Source organism: Sceloporus undulatus, chromosome 6 (genome assembly GCF_019175285.1).
Source record: "Sceloporus undulatus isolate JIND9_A2432 ecotype Alabama chromosome 6, SceUnd_v1.1, whole genome shotgun sequence".
NCBI lineage: Eukaryota > Metazoa > Chordata > Lepidosauria > Squamata > Phrynosomatidae > Sceloporus > Sceloporus undulatus.
This window is the reverse complement of record NC_056527.1, coordinates 92,326,674-92,346,485: the sequence shown is the minus strand read 5'-3', so window position 1 is coordinate 92,346,485 and position 19,812 is coordinate 92,326,674. Positions and strand designations below refer to the sequence as shown.

At 43.9% G+C, this 19,812-nt stretch overlaps 1 protein-coding gene across 2 annotated transcripts in view; it reads left to right on the top strand.

Moving 5' to 3' along the window:
* Nucleotides 1–8,729: 8,729 nt before the first annotated feature.
* Nucleotides 8,730–19,812, top strand: part of SOCS7 (suppressor of cytokine signaling 7) — a 30,143-nt gene continuing 19,060 nt past the window's right edge. For both annotated transcript variants that reach the window (XM_042475610.1, XM_042475609.1), the window contains exons 1-3: nucleotides 8,730–9,706; nucleotides 17,658–17,722; nucleotides 18,803–18,907. In XM_042475610.1, the coding sequence (XP_042331544.1) occupies nucleotides 8,799–9,706; nucleotides 17,658–17,722; nucleotides 18,803–18,907 (1,078 nt within the window). In that variant the 5' untranslated portion in view covers nucleotides 8,730–8,798. The remainder of the gene's footprint in view (nucleotides 9,707–17,657; nucleotides 17,723–18,802; nucleotides 18,908–19,812) is intronic.

The window sequence follows — 19,812 nt, the reverse complement described above, 5'->3', positions numbered from 1 at the left end:
ACTGGAAGAAATAAGAGCAGTATAAATGTGTGCAACTGCAACAAAATCTTACATTATGCAAGGATTTTAGGGAGACAGACATGCCATCTCACTGGATATTCTATTTTAATTTTTGCCATTACTTCCACAACATTGAAAAAATGTGCAGGTGTTAATTCCCTTTTTGGAGTGATTATTAAAGAACAGGAGTCCTATCCTTGTGTCTTGTTGTCACCATATGATTTCACTGGCTGGACTGGGACTCCTGATAATGTTAATTAACAATATGTCACCTGTCAGTAGCTCATGCAGTAATGCCTGGCAGCTAACACTTTGCATTCCTTGCTTGCTTTATACAAAGGATGGCAAACCTACCATCTGCAAGCTTCCTGTGGACCTTAGCATAGTTCTATCCAAGCTTTGGCCAGCTTTGTGAATAATACTCAGGGTGTCAGCTCTGCCCATTTTGACGCCTCAAACATCATGCAGACAAGGAAGGACTTGAGAGGTAGGAAAGGATTTAAGGACTGGCAGGTGGTAAACGATAGGTATGCAAAATGACTGGATCATATAATTATCTCTCCTTCATGTGGCAGATAAAAATATGTTTCTGTTGGGGATGCTTTGATATAGATTTCCTACATGGCAGGGGGTTGGACTCAATGGCCCTTATGGTCTCTTCCAACTCTATGATTCTGTGATTCTACAATTCCTAGTCTCAGTCTTCTTCTGATTTCTTCTGCAGTGATCAATATTTAAACCAAGATATGGTAACTCTTTAACTATTTCAATTGTCTTGTTGTTTAGGGTGAATTCCTGTAGATCTTCCATGGTTGTTGTTGTTGTTGTTGTTGTTGTTGTTATTATTATTATTATTATTATTATTCAGCATCCACCAACCTTGGCATTTTCTTCCTTGCCCATCTTCACTAATTGTTCTAGGTCTTTGTTTCTGCTAGTAATATTGTGTCAACTGCATATCTTAAGTGATTAATGTTCCTTCCTCCTATCCTCACTCCTCCTGCCTCTGAGTCTAAGCCTGCTCTGCATATGATATTTTCTACACACGGGTTGAATAGATAGGGTGATAGTATGCTACCTTGCTTGGCCCCTTTGCTGATTGGGAAAGTTGCTACTATCAGCTACTTTGAAGTATTTCCTATTTTGGAATTCCAGATAAGGGACTCTCAACCTGTATATCCATAAATCTTTGCCCATTTTATCGTACAGTCTTTCACTTGTTCTTCCTCCACTTCAAACATCAACACAAGCTTATATATTTTCCCAGTCACACACTCACTGTCCATACATAATTACAATTCAAATTCTGGTTTACTCTGTTCAAAAGCATAGCTGTTTAAATCCATCTTAAAATTAAAAAAAACACAGAACTTACAGTTATTTTAAAGATTTATTTTAAACTAGCCATGGTTAACTAATTAAACAAAATAAAGTTGGAAGCAGGCAGTTATTAGTAAGAGACTTGGTAAAGACCTGAGAGAGATTTCGTTTTCCATGGATATCATAAATCCACATATTTTTTATTTTGACCCACTACTGGCTAAATAAGCTTTGTAGGTTTTTAGTATAATCTGAAAACCTGCTCTGTCTATTTTCCACAAGCATGAATTGGGGGAATGTGCACATACCACATGCAGCCATTCTTTTTTCCAAACAGGCCTTGAACTCTATGAAAAGAAAAAAAAGCCAAAGATGGTTGTTCTTCTCTCCCCATTCTTTTCATAAAGCTTAACTCTCAATTTACCCAAACATTCTGGTCCCTGATTGCAAATCGCTTTTAATGATGTGAAAGCAAAGCCTGCATATCCATCCCATTACTCTGAGCCAGCTGCAAAACATTGGCTGGGCCAGGATTCTCCCTTCCCCCACAGTTATGCTTCTATTATGCCAAGATTAATAATTATGTTATGCATTATGCTGCTTACTGCATGGCTTTTGGTTCATATCCTCTATTTGCAAAATACACAATCTCCCAGATTGTATTGTTTTCAGTCAGGATGAGAAGAACCCCACAGCCTACCCCTTTTCTCTTCAGATCCGAGGGTTGTGTATGTGTGCATCTGGAAAAATCTGTGCTATTTGAATCCCAGGATTTATGGTAGCCACCTTGCATTAAAACACCAAATAACCCACTGCTTTTTGGTAGAAAGCAATATTCACTTGCCCAATAATTTTTAAACAAAAACAACTGCTGTATATATTGATATGTCTAGATCTTCGGAGTAAAGGATGATGGTGGTGATGTTCACACACTGGTGTTCAAAAATACATTTATATATTATCATAATGCTCTGTACCTTGCAGAGTAGGCCAAGAAGCATCCATGGCCCAAAGACAGCAATAGGCAAGCTCATCACTTTTTCACCCTTCCTTCCTCTTGCCACTGAGTACTGCCACTGAAGGGACAAATTGCTCTTTCAGAGGTCTGAACGAAAGCGCTTGCATAGAGCTTTTGAAATTACGCCAAGGTCTGCAGAATATTAACCAAAGGTGCATGCAGTTTTAAGATTACTATTTGTCCCTGTGAGGCTAGCCCTAACTTTAGACAGAGTGAGAAAGCTGCCTCCAGCATCATGTAGGACAGGTGTTTGTGCGCTATGTAGCCCATGAGCTTGTCTGCTGCACTCGGGTGTGATGTAGGATGCTGTTGAATCATCATTGTTGATATAAAGATTCAGTTGCCTGTCCAAAGAGCATCTATAGGTAGAAAAGAGATGCCATCTTGTCCTTTCCCTCAGTCAGCCAAATAACTTGAGCTAGCCAAGTTCCTGTATCTGCTGTAAGGTACTATTTGTTGGTGATAAAGGTTGGTTGGCAGTGGCATCACTCAGGGAGTATGGATCATACCAGGTGACACCCTAAGGAAGGGTGACACCACTGCTTCTCAAACGCCTACCTTTTGGTAGAAACAGGTTGTGGCAAAATGAGAAGAGGTCAGTGAGGGGATGCCATCATGAGTTATCGCACCGGGTGACACCAACCCTAATGATGCCACTGTTGGTTGGCAATACTCAGTTTAGGTTAGGTGATAAAACATTGGGCACATTAATTTATGTGTTATATTCACAAAGTAGAAACAGAATATAGCAGAAGACCTAGCAGGAATCAACAAGACAGGACATTCCCCAGGTTGTCCTTCCTGTTCCAGCTAACTTGGATTAGAAATTAACATTTTGGTCTCCCCCTCTGTCTTACATTGTGCTCTGTTCTTTCTCAATACAAAACTACACATGATATTAAACACATTGTCATCTGTCTATCCATTCCTCTTTGTTTATAAATCTCTCTCTCTCTCTCTCTCTCTCTCTCCTCTCCTCTCTCTCTCTCTCTCTATATATATATATATATAGAGAGAGAGAGAGAGAGAGAGTGCTATATTAAAGAAGCAGAATCAAATCCAGTTTGGAAGCATGGCTGTTTTTCTGTTGAAACCATCTCTTACCTTTGTCCCAAAGATGACATTCAATGCCTGGATCTAAAGGGGGCAGATAAGGTGAAAAGAATCCTGCTGTTCTTGGATGGCAGTGCCAATTCAAACTGACATCTTGCTCATGCCCTGTTTAGCTTGGCTCTTAATCACTCCATAGCGGGGCAAAATGAAGGAATGCCCACCCCGCCTTGCCCCCATGACTTTTCTTCAGAGAGAGACACTTAAAAGTTCACAACTTTTTTGCTATGTACAATAACATCCAAAATCCACAAACTTTCAAACCTCCACAGCTTCACAGGCAAAAGTGTTAAAAATCATACAGGAGAAAGGGGAAAATGGCAATGTTAAAATCACTGGGCTACATTTTGTCAAGAAAATTTTGTTGTTCTCAGTTAAGATGGTACAGGAGGGATATCCATGTAAGCAGAAGCTCCCTCATGTTTTTGGCTGTGTGGACTCTGGGAGACAGAGTTATAAAGTCCAGGAAACCATGGTTCATGAGACAACAGTCTTTAGGAGGAGGGTTGGCAAGGACATCCATTTTGGAAAAAAGTTTACACAGATCCATGGCTATCTGTTCACAATGTTTGTCTCTTTTCTCATTCTAAACTTATGTATCTGTGAGATATAAACTGCCAGTGTGTGAGTCAGTCAGCCCTCTGTATCCAATAATTCTTTATACTGGTACTAAAAAATTATAAAGAACCTTGATTTTTAATAATATTTTTATTGATTATTAACACAAAACACATGGCATCCACTATCAAATATATCCACCCAAACTCATACAATACAAACATTACATTATATACATTACAACTACATTGTATACTTTACCTACATGACATTACACACATTGAGTTGCCATAACCCGTTACAACCGGGTTTTTCCGCGGTTTTGACGGCACTGCCCGGTCATGGCACGGGTGCCGCCAAACGGGAAAACCCGGTTGCAGCGGGGTTGCAAGGCAACCCTGGGTCGCTGCCCTCCTCCTCTCCACCGCGCATGGCAGCGAGGCCTGGGCGGAGGAGGCTGGCAGGAGGGGCGCCTCTTGGGTGCAGCCGTGCCAACCTCCCCGTGTCCCCGCAGCCTCCTCCCTCTTCCTGGCCTCTGCAGGGGCAGGAACGCGGCGATCGCCGCCGGGCTCCTCGCCTCCTGGCCTCCGATCGCGGCGAGGCCCGAGGCCCAGGCGGGGAGGGAAAGCCTCCTAAGTGGAGGCTTTCCCTCACCGCTTGGCCTCCGCTCCCCGTCGCGATCGTGAGGGAAATGTAGGACAGAATTTTCAAATGTAGGACACATTTTTGGTCCACATTGAAAATTCTGTCCTACATTTCCCCAGTTTGGAGGTCTGGCGCTATGCAGCCCTATACACACACTACATATATTATCAACATTACAAAAATAAGAGCCACAATTTCAAATTCAACTTAAACATACAGTATAAGACAACTAATCCATTTCCACCATAACCAACAAGAAACCTTGATTTTGACATTTTATATAAGGGACAGCATTTTAATATCCACAATATTTAATAAGACTTCAACATCCACAAATTTTGGTATCCATGGGGGGTCCTGAAACCAAACCCCAGTGGATTTCAAGGGCCCACTGTATAACAAAGCCCATGATAGCACCCTGGAAACTATATTATTTAATCTACTGACACTGTACAAGCCAGAGGAATAAATGTAAAAGATAAAGATTCTTTCTCAAGTCAGCAGGTTTCACTTCAGGCAAAACTGAAGTGACAGACCCATTCAAAATAATCAGGACAGGGTGAATTCACCACATTATTATTTAGCCCCCTCCCCATACTGAAGATGGTAGTGTGGGGGAACTGAGGCTGTGAGAGTGCTTTGCCTTAAGGCTGGTTATTGAGTTAATGGCAGAGACAAGATATGAATAGGAGCTTTCCTTAGTCATAGGACTTTATCACATGGGGAAAATCAGGGGTTTAAAGTGTCATTATCCAATGAAAGTTGTGCGATTGCGGTGAAGATTTTCACATGACGTCTCAGTTAAAGAGGATGTATCTCTACAATAACCAGCAACAAATCATTCACAGGATTTCCCTGTGAATGATTTGTTGATGGTTATTACCTGGTTATTGCCGGGATAACTCCTCTTTAATTGCGATGTGTGTGAAAATCTTCACAGCGATCAAGTGACTTTCATTGGATAATGACACTTTAAAACCCCAGTTTCTCCCTGATCCCCCCTCCTTGTGATAAAGTCCATAGTTCCAGCTCTTACGTACACCCAAGAAGCCCTAGGGAATAAAAGGGACTCCCTTTATTCTCTCAAGGCGGTTTGGAAGCAAGCTACCAACACAACACAAGATCATCTCTGCTCATCTCCTTTCCTTTCCCACCTTCTAGTCCTGTTATGGGAAGGAGAGGATGGATGAATAAGGAGGCAATGCTCTGCATGTGTAATAGCAACTGGAGCCTGCAGGGCAAGATGAGGCTCCCACCAGTGCCAGTCTTTTTGCACTGTTTCCTGCTTCATTGCCTCAGCCACATTTTAACCTACTGATCAGATTGTAATGAATGAGAAATCTAGGATTTACTGCTTTAACTGGCCAGCTGGTCTGGACATTTTTTAGATCCTTCAGTCTGGGATTTTCCAGGTTTTCCGGGACAAATGGCAACCCTACACATGAGAGGAGAAATGTTGCCACTGTTTAAGCTCTATAAATGTTCTGTTGGGGGGATTACTCTGAGACATGACTGCATTTTAAGAGATCTTGAAGACAGACAGAGCAAACTTGTAAATAACTACTTGCTTGGTTGCTATGGTGAGTTCTCGGGATCAGACAGGAAAAGCTTTTGTAAATGTGCTTAGCGCTTTCCTCTTGTTGTGCTGCCACAAATATTGAATGTCATTACTATTTTTTTTTTATTTACAAGGGCCTTCAGAGTAGCTTATAATAAAATCATTAAAACACAATTAATTGGGTTTAAATAGAATAAGAAACAATAACCCAGGAGCAGAATAAAATAACTACAGTGTAACTGACAGGGCAGAAAACAATATTTTAGGAGACAATCCTAAAAGCACACATAAACTTAAAGAGAGGGCTCATCTCAGAGGGGAAGGGCATTTTAAAAGGTGAGTACTGCAACCTGCAACCAAGAGGATCCTGTCTTCTTATGTCTCATGCTCTGGAGGAATGCAAAGAAGGGATTTTGAAGCTATGCACAACCTCTAGCAAGTGAGCAGGATCATAGGCTCGAAGAACTTGTAGTGACCTCACAGATAATTTAGATTAGTAAAGGGCTACTACTAGTGTGGACACCAATTTTCACATTCAAGAGGCCTACATTGGGCTGCCCTGCTCTGAAGCCAACGAAAAATTGCTAATGGAATTTACTAAAATAAGTGCTTTCACTTTGAAATGTTGTGTGTTCAACCAGGACCAAGGTAGAGGTCAAGATGATTTTTTTCATATGTGTACAATGAGCCCCAGTTGCAATTTCTGGCTTTCCTAGTCTTTGGGATGGTTGAGGGTTTTAAAAGCACTCCTCAAGGAACAGCAGTTGGCGATGGGATGGGGTTGGAGCAGGGGACTTTGGGTGGCTTGCCATTTCCGTCCCCTGAGGCTGAGACCGTGTCACTTGCCCACAGTCACCCAGTGGGTTTAATGGCTGAACTGGGAATCAGTCTCCAGTCACAGTCCAATGCTCAAACCACTACACCAAGCTAGCTCTCAAGGCAATGCATACTTCCTCTGAATAAATCTTGCCATGAAAACTCTATGTTGGGTTTACCATAAGTCAGAGGTGACTTGAACGTATATAACGAACAATGAGTAACTTTAAACATCTGGATTTGAAGAAAAGGAGTCCAAGGCTGCTGCCATAGAATTAATGTAGTTTGACACCACTTTAATTGTCATGGTGCTATCCTACAGAACTCTGGGATTTGTAGTTTGTTGTGGCACCAGCACTCTCTGACAGAGAAGGCTAAATAGCTCACAAAACTACAAATCCCAGAATTGGAGAACCTTGTGATTCCTAGCGAAAACACTTCTCTAAACACTTGTAGGTCCTCCAGAGACATCTAGAAATCCCTAAGTCCCTGTTTAAGCCTATCTCTTTGGAATGCGGTCTTCCTCTTTGCCTACTTCCCTCAACCTTTCCAGGTATTATATCTTTTAATGAGCATTAAGTCCTGAAAATGAGAACTGCTTGAGCTGGACACAGTTGAACATACTAAGGCCTGAAAATGAGAGTTGCCAAGGAGGAACACAGCTTAGATGTTATGCCTCATGACCTGCATCTACACAGTAGGATTCATGTAGTTTTGACACTGCTTTAAATGCCAACCTAGACAACGAGGGAATCGAAATAGTTAAAAATTTCCTGTAACTCTGATCAAATATTGACTGGAAGAGAGACTGCAGTCAAGAAATCGGAAGAAGACTAGAAATGGGAAAGGCAGTGATGAAAGAACTAGACAAGATCCTAAAGTGTAAAGATATACAACTGAATACTAAGTGAGAAACATCCAAGCCATTGTATTCCCCATCGCTGCGTATCCATGTTAGCACTGGACAATAAAGAAAGCTGACAGGAAGAAAATCAAAACGTTTGATTGGCATGTGTCCAGGGGGACGAAGTGGCATGCGCAGCAGATGGAGTGTGTGGGGGGCTGACATGGTGTCACTCCCTCTTCTGGGGTGTCACCCGGTGTGGTCTGCACCTTCCCACCCCTCAGTGATGCTACAAGACCACACACCAGATGGATAGACTCAATCTGGGAAGCCATGGACCTGAATTCACAGGGCCTTTGCAGAGCAGTGGAAGACAAGGGGGGAGATGTTTCATCTTTGGGGTCTCCATGAGTTGAGGTGAACTCCAGGGCAGCTAAAGCTTCACCTCAACACTGTGGAATGCTGCACCTGTGTATTTTCTGCCTGAGGCACAGCAGTCAGGGGCATTTTTAAAGTGAAGGAAAGGGGAGGAAGGCCATCCTTAGGAACAGGGTGACCAGACATCCTTCTTTTCCAGGACATGCCCTACATCTCAGCCTCTATGATTCCATGAGTTGAACACCAATGGTGTCCCCCCAGAGGGCGTGGCCTCCAAGGAAAGTAGGCGTGGTGTGGGTGAAAAGAGGCGGGACCAGGGGCGTGGCTTGGGGAAAATAGCAGGGAGAGAAAGTGAGGAAAAAGAGAAGATGAGTGGGCGGAGCTTAATTGCAGGTGACGCTACGGACGCCCAATGGGGGCGTGGCCGTCCCTTTTGGCGTCCGTAGCGTCACCGGAAGGGGAAGTCGGGGGGCGTGGCCAGAGCCAGGCGAGTGGAAGGGAGAGAGTGAAAGAGCCCTTCGCTCTGGAGCGGTCCAGGCGGCTTTTCCTCCATGCCATGCACCGCTTCCCGTAGCGCCATGCAGAGGCCCGGAGGAGGAGGAGGAGCGGCGGCGGCTGCGGCCTCAACAGCTGCAGCCGAACCTGGAGGAGGAGGCGGAGAGGCCGTCGCAGCGGCCGCGGCCTCGTACCGCGTCCTGAGCCGCCTCTTGGGCTACGGCGGGGCCGAGCCATCCTCGGCCGGGGGCGGCGTCGGGGAGGCTGCTGTCGTTGCCGGGGAGCGCGGCTTGCGGGGCTCGCAGCTCTTAGTCTTCCGCCCGGGAGAGGAGCAGTCCTCCTCGGCCTCCTCTGGGTTGCCACCTCCGACGCAGCCTCCCCAGCCGCCTCCGCCGCCGCCTCCTCCGACGCAGCCCTCGGAGCTGCTCTGCTCCCGCCACGGAGGCCCTCGGTGCTGGAGCGGGGCTGCCGGAGGGCTGCTCTTCCCTCCCGGGGCCGGCTTGGAGCTGCAGCTGGCCGCCTTGGGGCTCCGCCAAGGGCCCTCCGAGGCGGGGAAGTGCCCCTGCTTGGGCCCTCCGCCGGCCTTGGCCTCCGGGGAGGAGACCAGCGACGCCCTCCTCGTCCTCGAAGCCCTGGGCCCCGATGAGGAGGAGGAGGACGACGAGGAAGAAGGAGAGGCGGCGGTGGAGGCCGCCCAGCCCGCCTCGCCGCCCCCGGCCCCCATCGTCCTCCTCCGCCGCCCCTCCGCCGCCCCTTCGAGGAAAGGCTCCCTCAAGGTGCGCCTCAGCCGCCTCTTCCGCACCAAGAGCTGCAGCGGAGCCTCCTCCGGCAGCCCAGCCGCCCCCAACGGACCCCGGCGCCAGAAGGAGCCCTTGCCCGGAGGGGCCCACCCAGGCAAGGCTGGCACGGCAGGGAGCCTCCCCGACGTCTCTTTCCCTGGAGGCCGGGAGCAAGACTCGGGCAGGTAAGGCAGGGGAGTATGGGGGCCCCTTGGGGAGGAAGGCCAGGGCTTTGAAGAGGGGCTGGATGGCCATCTGTCCATGGGGATGCTTTGATTGAGAGTTCCTGCATGGCAGAATAAAGGGGTTGGACTGGGTGGCCCTTGGAGGCTCTTCCAACTCCATGATTCTAGGGCTGACCAGCTATCCTTAACCAGGATGGGTCCTCCATTTCTGACTTTCTCTCCTGGAGGGATGTCATAGAATCATAGATTCGGAAGAGACCACCAGGGCCATCCAGTCCAACCCCTTTATTCTGCCATGCAGGAACTCAATCAAAGCATCCCCATGGACAGATGGCCATCCAGCCTCTGCTTAAAGACCTCCAAGGAGGGAGACTCCACCACTCTCCCAGGAAGGAGTGTGTTCCACTGTTGAACAGCCCTGACTGTCAGGAAGTTCCTTCTAATGTTGAGGCGGAATCGCTTTACCTGTAGCTCCTGTCCATTGTTTCTGGTCCTGTTCTCTGCAGCAGCAGAAAACAAGCTTGCTCCCTCCTCAATATGACATCCCTTCAAATATTTAAACAGGGCTGTTTTAACCTGTGAATATGGAAAAACCACAAATAACAAAAACACCATGTTTTTACCTGAGGAGACAGCTCTAGGAATCTCTAGGTCCTCCAGTGCAGCTCTGTGACAGACACTGACCATAGACTTATGCTGGAGGAACTACAAAGGCCTAGCAGAGTGTTCTCTAGGAATCTCTAGGTCTTTCAGTGCATCTTTCAGTTAAAGTTGACCATAGAGTTGCTTTGGAGGACCTAGATATTCCTAGAGAGGACATATTAATCAAATCTGTGAACAATCAAATCCGCAAGCACCAGCTATGGGGGATGACTGTAAACAAACTATCTCCTGGTCAAAAGTTTAATGTGCCCTGGAAGCACTGACCTCCTTCTACTCTCTCATCCATCCAGCCTTTAGTATGAGTACAAATAGTTATGCCTGCTGGAATGCTGTTAGTTCTTTGGCATTGTTTTCCTTTCCTTTGTCCTTTACATCCTACATTACATGCCCCTAGGTTTTACGCTCAGCTTATCCAAGGGTCATATCAGAATCCATAATTTTGGCCTCAAAAGCTGCCCTCGACTTATACACGAGGTGGACTTATAGTCGAGTGTATACAGTATGTCCCTTTAGCCAGGGAGGCCAGACACCTTCCTCTTCCAAGACCTGTCCTACATTTCAACTTTCTGTCCAGCATGAATCTACATTTCTTTTGATTGTTTTAGCTTTTCTTTGGTCACGTCCTGCAGTTTTTCTTGAGGGTCCCACATTTTACCGTCCCCTGTCCTCCTTTGCGATTAGGACATCCAGTCACCCTCCCCGCATTTCATTCTTCTCTTCAGGAGGAACGTCAATTTGGAGCAGGACTAAGAAGCATGGGTTTATATTTCTTTGAGTATTTCCACCTTTTGTTTGGCCATGCCATACATTTTTCTAGAGGGTCCTACGATTTACGATGCTTTGTCCTCCTTTATGGTTAGGACACCTGCTTACACTGGGCATGGTGAGCCTCTGGGGTTTCTTTGGGGCTATGTTTGGAAAAGGGGTTTTGGGAGGACAATCTGAACTCTGGTCCTATCCAGAAAGGTACTTTTGATATGGGTCAGTGTAAGCCCTGTACTTTAATAAAAAGAAGGGAACCATTCCCTGCTGAAAGGCAAGAGTCTAAACTGTCCTTTAAGTATTGACCTAAGTGTAAAGGTCTACTTTCTCACTTTCATCATCTTGGCTCCCAGGGAGAGCTCTGGCTTCACTTATTCAAGGACCAATTGGTTTGTCTTTTTGGCTGTCCACGGTATTCTCAGTACTCTTCTCCAGCACACCAGCTCAAATGAGTTTATTTTCTTTCTGTCAGCTTTCTTCACTGTCCAGCTCTCACTTCTGTACTTGATGAGGGCGAACAAGATGGCCTGGACAATTTTAATTTTAGTGCTCAGTTGTATACACTTAGCATTTCCTCAAGTTCTTTCATGGCTGCCCTTATTGGGTTATTTGGTCTAATCTCCAAGCTCTCATATCTAGTATTCTTATAGTGGAGGCCTGAAAGTCTGTGTTTGAAGCCTAGAAGGTGTGCACTGCTTAGGAAGATTTGCCACTAAGAATCTGAAAGTTGGTCATCTGTAATGGAGAACTGGTGAACTTCCAGATGTTGCTGGATTGCAGTTTCCCTCAGCCCTGGCCAACATAGGGCTGGTACAGATGGCCCATAAAGGGGTGGCTTGATATCACCCCTTTGATCACCAGATCGGGGCCGCAGCAACCACATGCCACAGCCCCAATCCAGAATTTTTGAAGCCTAAAAAGAAGTAGCTTTTCCACCATAATGTTGGCTTTTCAGCGCTCATGTGTCTTATAAACACCGTGCCTCCAGAGCATCGCAAGACTGCTGCTATCTTTTCAGGTGGGCAGTGTGACACTGGCTTGGTGGTGGAGAAGGGGGCGTGCATCATTTAAACACCATGCCCCAGTATTGTGCCAATCTGTTTTGCCCCCTACTCACAGGTTTTGAGATCATGGGGATGTGCTGCCCAGCAACCTCTGTAGGGCTGGACACATTCATCATTTCTGTTGTAGGTTCTGGGGCTTATTTACACTCTATAGTTATAGCATTATGACTCCTCTTCAACTATCTCGGTTACATTTTATGGAGTCTTAGCATTTAATTCTGAGCCAGGGAGCTCTAGTGCCTCACCAAACTACCTATACCTACCCCAGGATTCCATAGGGTGCAGCCATGATCGTTAAACTGGGTTGTCATTATGTTGTGTAAAAGGGCTTCTGGTGGAAGACTAAAGGGATCTGATTAGATTCTCTCTTGAGGTACTGAGAAGCCTTTACCACAGACAGGATTATCTGGTGTCAAGGACCTTGGGTGGACAGCACATAGATCAGGAGCAATTGAAAATCTGCAGGTGAACAACATGGGTTTCTGATTCCCGGGTATCTAGCCAAGACAACAGCTATAAAGCATTTACCTCCTTGTGAGTAAAAGAGAACCAGATGTGTTTTTGTATGAAAGACCTGCCAGCAAAGATCACAAATTGTTGGGATGAGCCCATATTTGGAAACACTCTTTTTCTTAATTTTGGCATAGGTCTGTTGGTTGAATCACTATTTCCACTTGACTTGAGTTGGTGGATTTGGAAAAAAGAATACACACTAGGTCCTGAAAGCATGGCGTCTCCCCACACTTGTTGCCCTAAGGATTCCATGCATTATTGAATAGTTGAAAACAGGGAGATTAACAGTGACTAGTGGCTTTACTGTTCTTAATTACTACCGAACAATACAGCAAAGGATGGATTCTCTTTTATTTGCTTGTTTTTTTTTTTTAATTTAATGCGTTTCTTTGCTGCCTCTTCATGACTACAGTCTGGTATGATGGATCCAGTTGTGACTGGAAGGCATTAAAGCTGAAGGGACTTAGTATGGATTTTCCTTTTGGGAGGTGGTTAATGAATTTTATATGGTTCTGATTAAATTTACTTGTCCACTGCATTAAGAGCACATTCTCCAGGACCGAAATGTCAGACCTAGCTGTCAAGTGTTAGGATTTTGTTTTTTGGAGGAAGAAAATAGTTTCTGGGGTATTAAATGGCATGGTCTGGCTGTCTGGAGTAGAATTCAAAAACACTGTCATCTTATTGGTAATAGTTCCTGCTGTAGTTTAGGAGTGTGGAAATGTCTTGGGCTTCAGGTTCCAAAATCTCTGATCATGAGTCATGCTTACAGGTCCTTCTGGGACTTAAAGTCCAAAACATCTGGAGGGCCAAAGGTCGAGAGCTATTACAGTAAGTATTCAGTCATGTGAGACTTGGGACCCTGGAGAGCTCCTGCCATTCCTAATAGAAAGTACTGGGCAAGATGGGTCAATGGAAAGCTGGTTTGGGTGGCTTTATCATTTGTTACATACATTCTTGAAAAGTGAAGGGAAGATACAGTATGCAGAGGCCTTTGCCAGTGTGGTACCCCTGGGTGTTTTGGATTATAACATCTGTCAGCCCTAGCCAGCAGCAACATCAGTAGTAGGGGCTGATAGGAGTTGTAAGCCAAAATGTCTGGAGTCCACCACACTGAGAAAGACTGTAGGAATTGGGCTACTCTGCAGCCCTTTACATGTTTTAGACTTCAGCTCTCATGATTCCTCATATTGGACTGTGTTGGCTGAGGCTAAGCATTGCAGTCCAGCAACATATAGGAGGGCCACCCTACTCCTGGCTATCTGAGAAACATGTCAGCTGGAGATTTTGGTGATTGAATCTGATTTTGTAGTGACTCGTGAGAATGGTCTAAAAAGACATAATAAAACTACCTGCTGTAGCTAAGCAAATGGTGATCTACTCTACCTTGATGGGTACTAACTACCTCTGTGTGTACACTAGGAAATCATGTGCATATAGCTTGGAAGAAAGGTAACATATTAATGTACTAACCAACTACTTGGTTTACAAATATGTTGGAAGGTGAGGGTAGTAACAATATTTATAGATGCTCTCAGGAGCTAACCTTGATGTCTTTTTAGTAGCAGTAGTTATGATTAATAGGAAAAATGATAGGAATTAATATTTCAATTCTTATCACTGAATGAATTAATATGTATCCGTGGCATCTTTGCTCAGTGTTAATTCATAGAGTTGTAAGTCAATTGGTTTCCTGGGCTTGGAACTATGGCTGTTTAGGTGACTTGGTTTTGTTTTGTTCTGTTGTTACATGCTTTCAAGTCAATTCTGACTGACAGCACCCCAGTCCTAGGGTTTCCTTAGCAAGGGCTGCACCCACACTGCAGAAATAATCCCAGTTTGACACCACTTTAACTGCTATGGCTCAATGCTGTAGAATTCTGGGAATCATAGTTTTGTGAGATATTTAGTTTCTCTGTCAGACATCTTTGGTGCCACAACAAACTACAGTTCCCAGAATTCCATAGCATTGAGCCATGGCCATAGAAGTGGTGTCAAACTGGATTATTTTTGCAGTGCGGATGCAGCCAATATTTATCCATAAGGGATTTGCCACTGCCAACTGAGGCTGAGAATATGTGCCCTGCCCATGGTCACCCAGTGGGGTTCTGTGGCTGATCAGGGATTTGAACCCTGGTCTCTGAGTCCTTGTCTTTCACTCAAATCACTATAGTACATTTTAGAATAAATGCCAGTAATGAAACCTCAGGAGTAAGGAGGAGTAACAAATTATGGTGTTACTGGGAAGGAAGTGTCACCATCTTGGGAATCCCAATGGCCACATTTAACCTCTGGGGCTGAGGTTCCCCATCTGTGTATATTCAGACACTGAGATCACCACCCCATGTTGGCTCTCTAGGTTCACTCATAGTCATCCTAATGTTTTAAACTACAGCTCCCATGATTCCTTACCATTGGCTATGCTGGGTAGGGTTGATGGAAACTGAAGGCTAAAAACATCCGGAGGCACACAGATGCCCACCTTGCTTAGTGCAATTTCTATAATTGGATACTCAGGTTTGAAAGGGCCGTGTGTATGAAGTCTTACTTTCTTAGAAAATGGGTGATGGTGGTAATGAATGGGGCAGGGAGAAAGGGCTAGGAAAGAGATGTTTGAAACTGAAAGCCAAGTTGCAGGGGAGATAGTGTTACACATTTAGCCTCAGGACGGATGGACTGGGACCACTCTGTGTGTGAAAGCGAATAAGACAATGAACACAGATTTCCAGCTGAAGCACCATTCGTTTAACATTTATTTAAAATGCTGGCAAATAGAGGAAAATGAAACAAAATAGGTTGTAATTTGCCAGCAGTTTCAAATAGATATTAGGACAACATCCTTAACTAAATAAAAAAAACTAACAGCCACATTCACATGAGCACAATAGCACATATCTTACTTAATGTTTCTCTCAGCTTTGCAAAGCAAGTAAAGTCTACTGATTTGGAGTGAATTTCAGTGCACTGACATGATGGCTTTAGTTCTGCTGGTGCTCCCCAATTTGAGGTTGGTCCAAGGCCACTCTTAATACTATTTTCACTAAAGTGTGTTTTCACCAAAATGGGTATGTTTCTAGTTGTACTGTTCGTTACTTTGTCCTTTGATGGAAAGATTAATTCTGAAGGTGCTGCTATAGAATATTCCACACAGAATTTATATGGCATTTTGTTCTGATAATCTTTAGTGGTCAAATGAAGTTTCTTGAGATAGTTTTCAAAGGAGTAGCTGTGTTAATCTACTCTAACAAAATAGAACATTATGACCTCTTTGAGGTGAACAGATTTATTTTACCATGAGCACTTGCAGATTACAGTCCACTTCCCCAGATATATTTGAGGAAGTGGATTGCAATCCAGGAAATATGACGCTGAAATACATTTGTTCGTCTGAAAAATGCAGTGCAACTCACTTCTATTGAAATAAACTTCTTGGCCTCTTGATGGTTGTAAATTCTATTTTATTCTCTTTTTCCTCAGCATGACATGACTTCAGGCATCTCCAAGCCCTACAAATTGTCAGTCCATTGTAGCCTTGCCAAGTCTGTTAGCTTCTTGTCCTAAAAACATCCTGCCATATTAAGCAGATGACCGTTCTCCATCTCCTTTTCCAAGTTTTTCATTGTATATACCAGTCACAAAAAATGACTTTCATAGGGTTTTCTTAAGCAAGGAATACTCAGAGGTGGTTTTATCTGTTCCTTCCTCTGAAATACAGCCTACAGCACCTGGTATTTGTTGACAGTCTCCCATCCAAGTACTAACCAGGGCTGACCCTGCTTAGTTTGCAAAATAAGATGGGATCTGGTGCCTCTAGGGTCTTTAGGTCCCATAAACTATAGAGAGGATTGTGTTTCACCATGGATGGTTAAGCTGAAAACAGGGAGGCGAGGCTCCAGTAACAAATCCAGGTTGGTGGTGGGGTTAGCTCCATGAAGAGAGAATGAAGCCATGCCTTTGGCAGCTCCTTTTGGTGCCTTGAAAGAGCAGCAAATTGTTCATCATGATAATCAAATTTTTACTGTTAGGAAGAGAAATATTTCAGGTGCCAGAATTAATTGGCAGGCTCTAGGTATTAGCTGTGTGGGACTACTGGTACCATTTGCTGTAGAAAGTAAAATCTCTTGGGCTAGAGCAGATTTTCACTTCTTTATACAGTAATCAGTTTTACTCAGAAATTAAAGTTCACACTATAAGGAAAAGAATATTGGGTTGCCAGTGCTCTTGAAAGATGCCACCGACTGCATCCACACTGCAGAAACAAGCCAATTTCATGCCACTAACTGCCATGGCTCAATGCTATGTAATTCTGGGAACTATTTTTATGAGACATCTAGCCTTTTCTGTCAGAGGGCTCTGGAGCTACAACAAACTAGAATTCCATGGTACTGAGCCATGGCAGTTAAAATGGTGTCGAACTGGATTATTTCTGCAGTTTGGGTGCAGCCAATGTTTTACCTTGGAAATGAGCAATTCCTTATATTTTTCTAGTGCTGAGATTAATAACCACTTTTGGGAAGACTGGGAATTTAATTGTATTTTAGTTCCTAAAATGAGGAATTGGAAGCGTAATTAAGACGCAAAACTTGGATAGCTGAGGCAAGCTTTTTTCTGAATTAAATCAGTAGCACACTTCAATCTTGCAGCCAAAGCAGTTATTTTTAGAGTATGTGTGACATGTCTAAGAGTAAGAATTACACTTGTTCACTCTGCATTGGGCACATGTGAAGGAGTTGGATTAATTGGTACTTAGTTATATCCTGGCTTTTCCATCATTTTTGAAGTCACTTACAAACTAGTATAAACAGCCCTTTGTCAAAATTGTGGTTCTCCTTGTGGTAGGTGTAAGGCAGAGACTCGTGGGATGTGGGAGTGAAGAACTGAGACTTTTTTGGGATTAACAGGCACCCAGAATTGTCTTATTTACAGGCTCATATGTCTGTCTTTTATAGAAAACCAAGATTGATGCGAACGCAAAGTGCCTTTTCTCCCGTTGCTTTTGGTCCCCTCTTCACAGGTGAGTGGCAAACCTTATCTCTCCAGTAAAAGAAGCAGTGCATGCATAATGTGCCACTGCAAGAGTCTTTAAATAAAACACAGTAAAACTATTGTCTGGAACTTGTTCTCTTTTCTTTCTTCATTTTTTAAAACAAGCATTTTGATATTTTGTGTGTGCATGTATAGAAATATCTCTCTGAATATGTTTTTGTGAGAGAGATTATCCATAGATTCCTTTAGCATAGTAATTTCCAACATTTGCTCTGCCACAAATTTGGGCCTTCAATTCCCAGAAGCAGTATGAATGGCTATTCTAACTTATTTGGTTAGATTTCTTTCCCTTAATTCACAATTTCCTTTTGCCTGCCTTTTTTAATGACAGCAGTTAAAACAAGCATAGTTAGAAATTAATAGCATGCATGCAAAAATTAAAAAGCAATTAAACTGCCATGCAATTTGTTAAAACAAATTTAAACAGCAACAACAAAAAGCCGAGCACATTATACAGGGCCTGTTTCCTCTAAAAATAAATAAATCAAAGGCCTACCAGAATAAAAAGGGTTTTACCTGCTTGTGGAAAGATAGTAAAGACAGTGCTACTAAGAAGATTTGTAACTGGGATATGTGAGAGCTCTTCCAGCATCTATTCTGTAACCATCCAATTCACCTGGAGGGTTGATATACAGTATATTTTCTCAGTAACTTGGTCAAGAAGGCAAAGGCATGGATCAGATGAGATTACATGGAATTTACCCAAACAAGAACATACCACTTTTAAGCAAAAAGATGGCTTTTTAATAAACAAGTCAGCATCCAGCACAGTTGATATTAAGATCAGTGTCATATGGCCTAAAAATATACCCAGGAAAGCCATCTGGCTGTTGGCATTTTGTATCAGTGGCAGTTCCTGAACACACTTCACGGGAAGCCCCACATAATGCATATGCCTCACTGTGACCAGAATAGGCCAACCACATAAGATGATCTCAAGCCTGAACTTCTTGCATTCAGAATACCTTCAGGGTGCTGGATGGAGGAGCTTGACAAATTTTTCTGTGCTACTGATTCTGATAATCTTCATTTTTTTTCTCCTTTTCAGGTGAGACAGTGTCACTGGTGGATGTGGATATCTCTCAGCGCGGTCTAACGTCTCCACACCCCCCAACACCGCCGCCTCCCCCACGACGAAGCCTCAGTCTTTTGGGTACAACTTGCTTTCTCATCTGTCTTTGGCCAGACCTCTCATTTTCTTCTAAAACGTCCCCCAAAGAATTATCACTGACTATCTCTTCCATCTACCACTCTGTCATTTTTTATTTTTGAGAGATAGGACTCTCTTTGATTTCTCCATGTTTTTGATTTAACATGGCTTGGGCAATGTGTGCCTCCTAGGAAGCACACAGTTCCCCCCAAAATCGTATCAATCCTGTGTTGTTCCCCAAATAGTGAACCTCTGTGGTTTGTGAGTGTCATTAAATGTTAATTCATACCTGATGGACTTCTTTAAGATGAGAAAAATCAGGCTACAGTAAGCTTTATAGCTATGGGAATGGGGGAATAACAGTGAAATAGCATGTAAATGGGAAATCCCCTCCCTACATGTATTTAGGGGCCTGATTGGCTGCTTGTAAAGTGGATCTTTTTAAGGTTTGAAGGCAAACTCACGAGGAACTACACCCAGTAGCTTGTGAACCAGCACTGGTCCATGGATCACTACTTTGAGTAACACTGCTCTAGAGGATGTGTAGAAAACATGTTAAACTAGGAAGATAGTCCAATTAAGATTTATCAGCTTCAGGTCCAGGGACCAATTCTCCCGAACCTACTACATGCTGCACCCTGCAATACACACACCATTGTACTGCTTTTTCCAGTTTGCTTCTCAAATTCAGTAGTATGGGTTGATGGGGAAGTCTCATGCCCTCCTAAGGACTCAGGGGGCCTGGTTGAGGACATGTGTAGCACATGCTGCTACACATGTGGAACTAACAGTGTTGTGTGTGTCTTTATGTTATCAAGAAGTTGGAGAAGAATAGAGAGGCAAAGTGATGGCATCTATCCCTACATGTAGATCAAACCCAGAAGTTCTTTCTTTGGGGAGTATTGTTT